At 37.4% G+C, this 13,095-nt stretch overlaps 1 protein-coding gene across 1 annotated transcript; it reads right to left on the bottom strand.

Moving 5' to 3' along the window:
* Positions 1-5,073: 5,073 nt before the first annotated feature.
* LOC107599812 (fibroin heavy chain) lies at positions 5,074-12,045 on the bottom strand. The gene is made up of 4 exons (XM_016291502.1): positions 11,817-12,045; positions 11,552-11,684; positions 8,926-10,142; positions 5,074-5,306 (listed from the first exon to the last, which is right to left on the bottom strand). Exons 1-4 carry the CDS (start codon positions 11,987-11,989, stop codon positions 5,234-5,236), a joined length of 1,596 nt encoding a protein of 531 aa, XP_016146988.1. The 5' UTR covers positions 11,990-12,045; the 3' UTR covers positions 5,074-5,233.
* Positions 12,046-13,095: the final 1,050 nt, after the last annotated feature.

Genomic DNA, 13,095 nt, shown 5'->3' with positions numbered 1-13,095 from the left:
CCAGGGCATCCAAGATGTAGGTGACTTTTTCTTCAGTAGAACACAAACAAAGATTTTTAACTCAAACCGTTGCAGTCTGTCAGTCTTATAATGGAGGTGAATAGGAATCACAGCTTTGAGAGTAAAAAAAAACATACACAAACAAAACCAAATTAAACCCTGTGGCTCGTGACGATACATTGATGTGTAAAGACACAAAAGAGTTCGGTCTGTGCAAGAAACTGAACAGTATTTATATAATTTTTTACCTCTGATTCACGCAATGTCCGAACTGTTCGAACTGTCCTGAGCGGCGGCGCGTCCTCAGCGCGTTCTAAACAGCAGGCGCGTGAGGCGTCGTCATCTTCTTGCTTTACGGCGGATCGGATCCTATTTCTCAAGTAGACCATTGACACTCTATCTACAATCTCAATTGGGAGAGGTAAAAAATTATATAAATACTGTTCAGTTTCTTGCACAGACCGATCGTTTTATGTCTTTACACATCAATGTATCGTCACGAGCCACAGGGTTTAATTTGGTTTTGTTTGTGTATACTTTTTTTTTTTTTACTCTCGAAGCCGTGAGAGAGCCCATTCACCTCCATTATAAGACTGACAGACTGCAACGGTTTGTGTTAAAAATCTACTGAAGAAACAAAGTCACCTACATCTTGGATGCCCTGGGGGTAAGCAGATAAACATCACATTTTCATTTTTGGGTGAACTATCCCTTTAATGTGCACTTCTATTTTGTTCGATTTTTTATAAATTTTTTTGGATTCTCTTTAATCTTGTATGAGGCTCGTCCTCAAGCGAAACAAGAATGTATAATGTTTAAAGGTAAAAGAAAATGTTGTATTATAGTGTAGGTAACCAATCGAAGAATTTATAATGCCTTCTATGATGCAAAGTGGCACATTTTAATTTATGACCATGATGGTTTCATCCACAGTGGGTAGCTGTGCTTCAGACCGCAAGCTTTTAACCACCCATGTTGGTTTTATAGAGTAAATGGGAGATAAAATGTGTTTTATGAAGAAGTGCCTCAAAGATCCAAAATTCACCATGCTCCAAACTGCTCTGAAGTCCACGTTAGATTGGAGTTGGTTGCGCCATCCAATGAGAAAGTGGGCTGCAGGTGTTATTATTATTATTATTATTATTTACATAACACAAACACACTGATACATATGTTGAAACAACACATTAAAGTTAGACACTGAATGATCACAAAGCCCAAATACATCAGACCGGCAGCAATATAACCAACCTAGGTTTATTGGAAAAACTTTCCTCTATCCATGTTTTTGCGCAAATTATGGTTATGGGCCAGATTACTAATAAGGACTTTTTTTGCACAGTTCCTTGCACAATACTATGTTATGACCTCAAAACACTTGTATGGTGCAGGATTTGTAATACCTTTTCAAATTTGCACCACATAACCTACTGCATATGTATGGTTTTTCCCACATAGTAAACTTGCTCGGTAGCTCACCCGGTACAGTATTGCACAAGTCACAATAAAAGAGCTTAAAGACTTGTAGAAGCTAGCTAAAATCACTCACGTTTGCTTTAATTAGGTTTAGGGTCAGTACGCTATTTTCAAATGCGATAGAGCATTAACGTCACCGGAAATTTCATTTGAAACATTCAAAAACAACATAATATAATTTTGCATATGTCGCCATAGGCACGTTTTTTCCAATGAGCCTGGGTTTATTATTACAGTAGAATTCAATACAACCGCACACTATATTACTAAAATGGCTGCTCCTCACTCTGATACAAGGGTTTTATGTTGTTGTACTCATGTGATCTGTCAATAACGTGTTGTTGAGAGCGAGAGAACACAAACAAGAGTTTGTACGACATGTCGCTGGTGTTGTGTGGTGGAAAGATTGTGCAACAGTGATGTGACTGAATCTCAGATGACCTAAACGCATGGTGGAAGTCGCAGTCAGATGCTTAAATTTAACCCACTGCAACACTTAATATCAAACACAGTTAGCGCAGAATGCTAATCTTGTATCATTCAGTGACAGGTTGTGTTCGGAATGGAGTTCTAGCCTACTAATGTACTTGTAGAATATACTGTATTCTGTCTACTATTTTTATTAATAGTAGGTGAAATGATTGTCAATATTCCATGATAAACACTTTTCAGACATTAGTAAGCTTCACCGTCACGTTACCTTGTGATGTTGCATATAAGCAACTAATAATGACTATTTTGTATTTTAAAATCAATTTTGTGTAAAAATGCTTTGAGTGTTTACAGTTAGGCAAAATAGTAAGCCAAAAAAAAAAAAAAAGAGTTGGAAATGGAAGGTCAAGTTGTGTGTATTGCATTATGGGATATGTTATTCTGCGCTGTGTGTGTGTCTTGGCAAATGTAGTAGGTCATCTGGGTATCCCATGCATACTGTGCACAGTATACATACTGCAGAGATCGTGAGAGTAGCATGTTAATAGCCGTACACTCCTACACGCAACCATGTCTATTTAAATTCCAGGCCACACAAAAAAGCTCTTAAAAATGAACTTCAAAATCCGTAATTTCCCTTTAAAGAGAAAAACAGCCAATCACAGGTTAGCTTGACTGATTAATCCCTCACAGTGATAAGGTATTGTGTTAAGCAACTAGATATGTTTTCTATCTTCCATTGCATTTAATCTCCCAAGTTTTGGGGTTTTTATTCCCCTCTCTTCCTGAAGAGTGAAGACGACACTCTTAGATGTGAACACTTTGATGAAATCAGAACTGTATGAAGAATTCCTGCCATGTTAACAGGATTAATTAGCTGCTTTTGTGTCAAACAGTAGCGAGATTAGCAGACGGGCTAAGAACAAAGAACGGCCCGGAATATAAGAAGCGTGACGAACGTAACGATAACGAGGCAGAGAGCAAAGCCACCGTGTTTTCAGCTCTAATGAAAAGCTGGTACAAAAACAGGCGCACAATTTTGAAGAACTCCACTATTTATGAATGATTGTTTGTGTCAGCAACTTCAGGTGAATGCAAACTGTATAGTTTGACAGGGCCATTGCTAGTGCAGATTTTCAGGTTTTTAAGGTAAAGATGGTCCTACACAAAATTTGCTTGATTTTCATTCCTGTACACCAATGATTATTTTTACAAACTGTATGGAAAAACAGGTACTATGGTATATTACAAAGGACCAAGTAATAAATCGTCTTCATCTGACCAACAACTTAATTTTCCACCAGCTTGAGCCAATGTACAGAACCCAATGGTGTCAAGATTTATGATTGTCTTTTGTTGGGGTTTTATTCATGTTTATATTTGAACTGGAATGAGTTTGGCATAATTGTAAATATCTGTAATTTAACCCTTAAAATTTTCACAGAAAAAAAAGAAATAAATCTGTTTCTGCATCAATATAAGAGATATCTGAATCCAGTGTCCCAGCCGCTAGTCTCAAACTTAGACCCCAAGACTGCAATAAAATACAAGTTCCTGAAAACATTTTAAGCAAGAAATTTCCATTATTTATCAACTTGCCAAATACTAAAGCTGTCGCAAGCTGTTTTCTGCTTTTCTTTCTTTTTTGGTTCTTTCCTTACATTGAGTCCAAAGCAAGGGACGGATGGTCCTACACAAAATTTGCTTGATTTTCATTCCTGTACACCAATGATTATTTTTACAAACTGTATGGAAAAACAGGTACTATGGTATATTACAAAGGACCAAGTAATAAATCGTCTTCATCTGACCAACAACTTAATTTTCCACCAGCTTGAGCCAATGTACAGAACCCAATGGTGTCAAGATTTATGATTGTCTTTTGTTGGGGTTTTATTCATGTTTATATTTGAACTGGAATGAGTTTGGCATAATTGTAAATATCTGTAATTTAACCCTTAAAATTTTCACAGAAAAAAAAGAAATAAATCTGTTTCTGCATCAATATAAGAGATATCTGAATCCAGTGTCCCAGCCGCTAGTCTCAAACTTAGACCCCAAGACTGCAATAAAATACAAGTTCCTGTCCCTGAAAACATTTTAAGCAAGAAATTTCCATTATTTATCAACTTGCCAAATACTAAAGCTGTCGCAAGCTGTTTTCTGCTTTTCTTTCTTTTTTGGTTCTTTCCTTACATTGAGTCCAAAGCAAGGGACACTCTTATCAACGTGCTACAGGGGAATACTTTTATATTTGAAGTGTTTGTTTTATAAATGATTGTAAATGAAAGCTCTAGTAGAGTTTCTGTGGGCTGAGGGTGGGAGAGAGAGATGTGAACATGTCTTTGGTTTTATGAAATTACGTCTTAAGCATCTTAGATAACAACTGTAAATCAGTAAATGTTCATTGTACTGACTTCACATTTCCTGTCTCATGATTTCTGGGTGTGGAGAAAAAAAAAGAAAAGAAAAACACTGGTCTGTGAGAGAGCACTGTCTTTATTGCACAATGCATATTTATCAATCATATGTTATAAGTATTTAAAGGAATAGTTCACCCAAAAGTGAAAAGGCCATCCAAGTTTGTTTCTTCATCTCAACAGAGTTTATATTTGAAGTGTTTGTTTTATAAATGATTGTAAATGAAAGCTCTAGTAGAGTTTCTGTGGGCTGAGGGTGGGAGAGAGAGATGTGAACATGTCTTTGGTTTTATGAAATTACGTCTTAAGCATCTTAGATAACAACTGTAAATCAGTAAATGTTCATTGTACTGACTTCACATTTCCTGTCTCATGATTTCTGGGTGTGGAGAAAAAAAAGAAAAGAAAAACACTGGTCTGTGAGAGAGCACTGTCTTTATTGCACAATGCATATTTATCAATCATATGTTATAAGTATTTAAAGGAATAGTTCACCCAAAAGTGAAAAGGCCATCCAAGTTTGTTTCTTCATCTCAACAGATTTGGAGAAGTTTAGCATTACATCACTTGCTCACAATTCTCTTCAGCGAATGGGTGCAGTCAGAATGAGTGTTTAAACTTGTGGATTATTGTGATGTTTTTATCAGTTTGGACTCTCGTTCTGACGGCACCCATTCGCTGCAGAGGATCCATTGATGAGCAATAGACCTATGGCTAAATATCTCCAAATCTGTTCAGATGAAGAAAAAAATTTATCTACATCTTGGATGGCCTGAGGGCGAGTACATTTTCAGCAAATCTTCTATTCCTTTCCAGGTCTTCTGTTTACAGTAATCAAAACATTAAAGTAATACTTTGCAAGCTCATAAAGGAAAACACAAGTATCGAAAATAATTTCCTCCTCATCACCAAATAATATCTTCATGCATCTCTGATAAACATTGTGCGAGATGACCATCACATTGCATTTGGGTGAACCTGAAAAAAACAAAACCCGTTTTTAACAATAGTGAGCAACACAAACACGCACACAATCCAACATGCAATAACTAAAGAGAAATCAGTGTTCGTTCCAGTAATATGTGGTTTGTAAACCCAAACACAAGGGTGCTACAGCAAGACTGTTTCTCTCTTGCACAATGAGCAGTTTTGGAAGCAAATTAAGATTTTTGAGTCATAAATTATTGATCCCTCACTGTCTCTCAAAAAACAATTTGGGAATAATGCATGTTGATGTAAGTTTTGGACTGTAGAGATGCTGTTTACAAGGTATCTGATCCCCTGATATCACTCAAAAAGCATTTATCTGGATAAGCTTCAATAATTTATGCTTCTCATATCAGATTTCCTCTTGGTATCCAACCATTCTTAATATGCATTTGCTAAAACATCACTGTTACAATTCATGCACTTTTTCTAGGATTGAAGATTTTTCACTGGCTTTTTTGTAGTATTTTATAGTAGCAGATACAGCAAAGTGAATAACTCCATTTATAGTAATTTACTTATGTTATCCACGAGGAATAGTTTGTTGTAGTAAGCCGTCGGCTAACAAGCACACATAAACAGCAAGGCCACCAGGTCTCAAATTTGACTTTCCAATGACCGACAGATCCTTCTTCCTCCCCAAATGCCACTCATTTCTAGTCGCATTTGTGTTCCCTTTCCTCTCTAATCCCTTTTCCAACCCAGACGGCTTGATGCTTCCCAGCAGCAAACCGCAAAACCATTCTGCGAATCTACGCGTGCCAACCCACCCCTGATTCCCTCCATCAAGATTTCCATCTCTTCACCAGTCTTGCCCTCAGCTCGTATCGACGCCCTCAGAAACTCGCTCTCTATATCTGCCTGTTTCTCTATCTGTCTTTCCCTAGACAAGAGCGTTCATTGTGTCTCTCTCTCACGGGGCCGCCTGTGTTCTGCTGTGCTCTGCAGTCTGGCCAATGTACACATGGCGGGCAGAAAGCGGGCAGCGGCGCACGCCAGCCCTGCGCTCGCAACAAAGTGCTGCCTTGTTCTGCGAGGTTCGGTGCTGCCCACCACACCGAAGGAGCGCTGCTCTCAGACCTCGCAAGAATCTGGTGACTTTTTGACCCGTTTTGATGAATAACTGTCCTTCTTAGACTTTCTCTTCCTCCTCTCTTTAAGTACACTCACAGTCGCCATGTTTCAACATAGTGTTTCCTCTTTCTGAGAAGTGCTCCAAAGTTCACGGGCAGAAAGATTCATAAACAGCCTTTTTGGAAAGTTGGCATTGGGTAAAGATGACACCTATAAAAGCCTGTAGCACTGGTATATGAATTTACAGGATATATAACGGTTCCATTGAGTTTTTTAATTCAACATCAAGATTTTAGCTTAAAAAGTATATGAATCTGCAATCAAGTTCAATTTGTTTTCATAGGTTACGTATTAAGTATGCATTAATATATATTTTTGTACAATTATTAATGTAGGTCCAAGTTAATTTCTGCATATGTTTTAACATTTCAAGTTAACAGTAGTTAAAATTAGTTAACATGAACTAACAATGAACAAACAATAATTCTACAGCATTTATTAGTCTTAATGTTAATTTCAACATTTACTAATAAAATGTACAACTAACAACTTGTATTTTTTTTAAACCTGCTTAATGCACTTTGAACTAACATGAACAAACAAGGAACTATTGCATTTCTAGATTATTGAATGTCGGAAAAAATATTGCTCACTGTAAGTTCATGTTAGTTGATACATTAACCAATGTTAACAAATAAGACCTTACTGTGTTACAAAATTAACATTAGTTTATGTATTACGAATAAATGTGAATTAACAATGAACATTAAACTCTTAACTTAAATTTGTGAATTTCTAAAATAACATTAGATTATACTGTAAGTGGATCTGCAGTGTCAAAAACTAATTTTTGTACTTTATCTTTATATTAATAATTTATATAAAAAGATTAAAAGTACAAATATTCCATGTAGTCTCTCTCAATTAACAAGAACTAAAAATCTTGTAATTATATAAGAAAATGTTACATTGTAAGATGTCAACTTTGCCCGATTTTGATCAACTTTCCAAAAGTAATTCTATTTAAACAACCCAAATAACAAAACTCATAATTCTCAAAATGCAGACTGATTTTTTAATTGTTTGCCATAAAGTAGCAGGGTATTTCCTTCCGAAACAATCACTGTACTACCGCATTACTGTTTAAGTCCCAGAATTCAATGTTATGTGTTGTGTAATACTTTGCATATTTCAAACTACAAAACAACAAAAACAGCTGCTAAACGTTGCTATGCTCATCAATCAAAATAAAGAATCAAGTGTTCATAAAGCATCAAATGAATATAAATCCCATCTGAACTGGATCCTCTGCTCTACAGATTAATAATTTATATAAAAAGATTAAAAGTACAAATATTCCATGTAGTCTCTCTCAATTAACAAGAACTAAAAATCTTGTAATTATATAAGAAAATGTTACATTGTAAGATGTCAACTTTGCCCGATTTTGATCAACTTTCCAAAAGTAATTCTATTTAAACAACCCAAATAACAAAACTCATAATTCTCAAAATGCAGACTGATTTTTTAATTGTTTGCCATAAAGTAGCAGGGTATTTCCTTCCGAAACAATCACTGTACTACCGCATTACTGTTTAAGTCCCAGAATTCAATGTTATGTGTTGTGTAATACTTTGCATATTTCATACTACAAAACAACAAAAACAGCTGCTAAACGTTGCTATGCTCATCAATCAAAATAAAGAATCAAGTGTTCATAAAGCATCAAATGAATATAAATCCCATCTGAACTGGATCCTCTGCTCTACATCTGCAGCGATGACATCACATCCAGGAGTGAGTTACATAAGCGTGGCTGTGATATCCATCTCGCAGCGCTCCACAAGCACCCAAGGTGCAAACACTCAAATACATTTCCTTTAGGGAAAATAAAATGTCTTTCTCCAGCAAATGACTAATTTTATTTTGGCCGTTTGAAAGAGGTGATAGAATGCATGATTCTATCCACCAACACTTCATCTTACAGCCTAGTGAAGCGGTTTTGCCAAGGGGTTCATGAGAGTGAGCGCATGTATGTTCTGGCTTTACCTAAAGAGTCAGCTAAACATCTCTAGTGCCAAAGCTGATCTCAGTCTTCTACTCTCTGCTGTTCCACAACATGCATCTACTCTACAGCGAGAGCAGATCACATCCCCTGCATCCTCACTTGAGTTGCTGTTCTGCAAAACACCTGAATTCGGAGACTTTTTAATGGGCTTCTGAGAAATGAGAACTTGAGGGAAGAAGAAAAAAGAACTTTTGTAATACAAGTGTAATTTTATTCACAACGATTTCTAATTGGATTATTTGCTCAAACTTCGCTGGCCATTCAGCTGCCAAAAGCAATGCCAAACTGAGGAATGTTGGGATATTGTAGATGTTATGCATTGGATATTTCGTGGCAGTCACGCAATGTGACATTTTGGGTTGTTGAAGCATTACATGCTATTGATATTGTTGTCATATTTGGTTCTGCATTGTGAAATCAATCAACTTTGTGGATTTTTTTACCTATTTATATGAAATGTTCACTCACCCTGCAGGAAATGGCATCAGACACATTGGGCAGCACTCCAGTCCTGATCTAGATGCTGCTCCAGATCCTTCTGATCCAGATGCTGTTCCGGATCCTTCTGCTAATAATTTAGTTCCCAGTCCTGATCCAGATGCTGCTCCAGATCCTTCTGTTCCGGATGTTGTTCCCAGTTCTGATCCAGATGCTGTTCCGGATCCTTCTGCTAATAATTTAGTTCCCAGTCCTGATCCAGATGCTGCTCCAGATCCTTCTGTTCCGGATGTTGTTCCCAGTTCTGATCCAGATGCTGTCCCGGATCCTTCTGCTATTAATTTTGTTTCCAGTCCTGATCCAGATGCTGCTCCAGATTCTTCTGTCCCTGATTTTTTCCCCAAATTCAATCCAGATTTTGTTCCCTGCCCCAATCCAGGTCCACTTTCTCTTGAATTTGTTCCCAGCCCTGACTCAAATCCTCCTAGCCCTGATTTTGCTCTCTGCCCTGATCCAGATCCACTTGCTCCGTGTTTTGTTCCCATGCTTGAAACTGCTTCAGATATTGTTCTTAGCTGTGATCCAGATCCTCCTGCACCTGTTTTTACCCCCTTCCCTGGTCCAGATTCTGCATCTAATCCCACTCCAGATTTTGCTCCCAGCACCAATTCAGATCCTCTTACTCCTGATTTTGCTCGCTGACCTGCTCCAGATTTTGCTTTCTGCCCTGATCCAGATCCACCTGTTCCTTGTTTTGTTCTCATGCCTGATACCAATCCTTCTGCTTCAGATATTGTTCTTAACCATGATCCAGATCCTCCTGCACCTGCTTTTGCCCCCTTTCCTGCTCCAGATTCCACATCCAATCCTGCTCCAAACCCTCTTGTAACTTCACACGTTTCTGATATTTTCCCCACTTGGTCAAATTTGTCACTCTGTTCGTCTGACAATTCATGACCCTCAACGCAATTGACTTTGTCTTCTAGGTGGCGCTGCTGAGCAGTTTGTACATCACATACTGACACACTCTCCTGATCAGGTGAAGATGCATGATTCTCTTGATCAGCGATGGCTGGTGGACTACATTCTCCCATGTTCTCTGCTGCTGGAGGTTGTGAAGGGTTCTTGACCTCATTCACTGGTTGTGGGTTGTTGAGGAAAGATGGAGCGGGCAAATCCGGAGGGGGATTAACATCTTCATCTGCACTGCACCACCTCCAATCACTTACTTTTTGTACAGGAGTTTTCTGAAGAAATCGAGATGAATCACACTGTATTACACAAATTATCAAGCTAAATTAAATGAGATGCTTCCTTTAGCAACATAATATACACATTTTACACAAAATGTGCTGTTTGGATACCAGCTTTGTTAGTGGTTCTGAAGAACAGCCAAATAAAGTATGAAGTCATGACAGCAAACACATCTAAACACAAACTGACATTTGACAGAGAGACCGTGAAAAACAACTTATGCCAGAAAACCCTTATATTTGCATATTTGTCAACACTGAAGAACAGCCAAATAAAGTATGAAGTCATGACAGCAAACACACCTAAACACAAACTGACATTTGACAGAGAGACCGTGAAAAACAACTTATGCCAGAAAACCCTTATATTTGCATATTTGTCAACAAAAAAAAGAAGAGACATTCATTTGTTTTGTTTTTTAACATTGTATACATTTTTAAAGATAAACGCTAAGGCAATTATGTTTATTTGGCAACAAATTATTATTTAAAGGGAACAAATTATTACATAGAATTACTAAAGAAATACTATTAAAAAGGTCAATGACAGGAAGTGCTTATTTACCTTCAGAAAATATTGATTGTCACCATCAGGAGATTAAACTACATATTATATATTTATATAGAAAAACTGAATATAAAATATAATTTTTGTAAACCTGATACCAAAATGTCCAATTTAAAACGAAATAATTTCTAATAAATATTTGTTTTCCATAAAATATCATTTAAAATGTAAATTTTATTTGATGTCCATAAAATCAAATGAAATACAATCAACAGAATTAATTAAATATTTTAAAATAAAATTTTGATATTGCTTTATGATTTTAACGGTTTGGGATTTGTACCTCAAATGTAATTTGTTGTGTTTTTAAGTAATGAGACACCAAAGTGGACCTATTTCATGGAAAATGTCATTTATTAAATAAACATGTTGCCCAGGACAACACACCACAGCCTTGTTGCCAATTCTGGAAAGGACAATTCAGTACTGTCCATCCTCTCATCTCCATGGAAAATAACATTGAGCCTACTTTTCCCAGTACAGAGGAAAATCTGAGATTCAAGGTCTCAGAGTTAGAGGGTGGGTCCTGCTTTTAAAGACAGTGATATATTATTGGTAACTCATAAGTGACATTTTGGTGAAGGGAATGAAGTGTTTAGGATGTGACGGTATAATCTCTAGACTTACAGTGTCGATTTGCATCTAACATCCGTTTCAGGACAAAATGCAGGAATTATTCATACTACATGAAATAGGGTCATGCATGAGACTCAATAAATACTACAACATATATTAAATACGGCATGTTGAACCTTGTAACTACTCCAAACAGATCTACAAACACAGAGCCCCTCCCTCTTCCATGATAACCATTGATGATAAGCTGATCTACTACCGTGGATGAAGGTGGGGGGAGCTGTGGAATACATTCTTCCTGATCAGACTGCAGGGCTGGGCAAAAAGCCCTCAAGGTAAGAGCCCAGAGTCTCTCCACATCACTTAATTCAGAACTCTCCCACCATCTCGCCCTGCAGGATTCAACAGAAAATAATATTCAGTCAAAATAGCGTTACAATATGTTACAGAAATGTATATTATATTACAGTATGAAGAGAGCTTCGTTCGTTGAGTATGAACTGCCGTGACATTAGACTTCGTACCTGCCTGTAACGTTAGATGTTTTGCTGCAGCTGCTGTCCTGTTCTGCACTCAGACTACCTTTGGACTTCTTGATCGTCGTCTGCTGCTCGCATCTGCTCTCCTCAATCGCTGATTTCTTCCTCTTTAGTTTAGACATCGCAGTCATTCGGTTGTAAACGCACTGCATCTCCATCAAACGCACATGGCTTATCCAAACAATGAAAACTACGCGGGAGTTTCTTTGAACTACTTCCGTGTTTGATCACAAAAGTTTTTTTGGGCGTTAAAGCTGCGCACTGATTGCGCAGTTCGAATGAAAGTTCGTTGCTGAAATGTACGCCATGGAGTTTGCATTGTTTATTGGTTTTTAAAATAAAAGATGTACGTTGGGCTTACTAATGTGCTTGAGGAAATGCTTATGTTTATTAATTCATTTATTCAGTTGTTATTAGGCTACTTCTTTATTGGTGTAGCCTAATGTTTTCAAAGCATCCATCCATACACATACATGCAGACAGTGGTATTCATCGTCGTCTTCTCTCAAATTTATACCTGATTGCAGTGTTGGTATGCAAATGTAAAAATGCAAATAATTATTAGTATTGTATGTATGTATGTGTGTGTGTGTGTGTGTTGTTGCTTAAACAATATTATATGTCAACAAAATGATAAAAATGATTTAGTGCAGGGGTGCCCAAACTCGGTCCTGCAGAGTTTAGCTCCAACTTGCCTCAACACACCTGCCTTTAAGTTTCTAGTATGCCTAGTAAGAGCTTGATTAGCTGCTTCAGGTGTGTTTAATTGGGGTTGGAGCTAAACTCTTCAGGACACCGGCCCTCCAGGACCGAGTTTGGACACTTTAGTGAGAAGGTTGCAAATAATCAACAGTTAGAATAACTTCCGTTTTTTTTTGTTGTTAATTGTTTGCTCTAGGAATCTTCTCTCTTTGAGAATAAAATAATCTATCCTGGTTGACAAATTTATCAGATTCAAATTGATAGTATTGGGATGATATTGGGATAAAAGATAGCCTACACTATAACTTGAATGGGCTATAACTGGAAATAACCGTTCGGTGATTATGCAGGGATGGAAGAAACCCACGAATGCATACTCTCAACGTCATAACATGCATTATGAAGGAACATATGGAGGGGGGAAAAAACTAAGAGGTGGTTTCTGGTGGCCACCACCGAAATAAATGGTCCATACGAGGTGCCTCAGCCTCTGAGCTCTGGAGAGGCTGAGGCAAGGTTTGGAACCGTTTCTCTCCTCTGGATGAGAATTCCAGAAGGTTCT

The sequence above is a fragment of the Sinocyclocheilus grahami genome, unplaced genomic scaffold (genome assembly GCF_001515645.1).
Source record: "Sinocyclocheilus grahami isolate Dianchi unplaced genomic scaffold, SAMN03320097.WGS_v1.1 scaffold272.1, whole genome shotgun sequence".
Taxonomy (NCBI): Eukaryota; Metazoa; Chordata; class Actinopteri; order Cypriniformes; family Cyprinidae; genus Sinocyclocheilus; species Sinocyclocheilus grahami.
This window is presented reverse-complemented; position numbering and strand designations above follow the sequence as displayed.

Excerpts from the sequence above, each read along its gene's own strand:
- LOC107599812 (XM_016291502.1), bottom strand. The coding sequence starts at position 11,989 with ATGGAGATGCAGTGCGTTTACAACCGAATGACTGCGATGTCTAAACTA. Across the intron at positions 11,685-11,816 it reads ACATCTAACGTTACAGGCAG|GGCGAGATGGTGGGAGAGTT; the intron begins GTACGAAGTCTA and ends TGAATCCTGCAG. Across the intron at positions 5,307-8,925 it reads CTGATGCCATTTCCTGCAGG|GTTCACCCAAATGCAATGTG; the intron begins GTGAGTGAACAT and ends TGTTTTTTTCAG.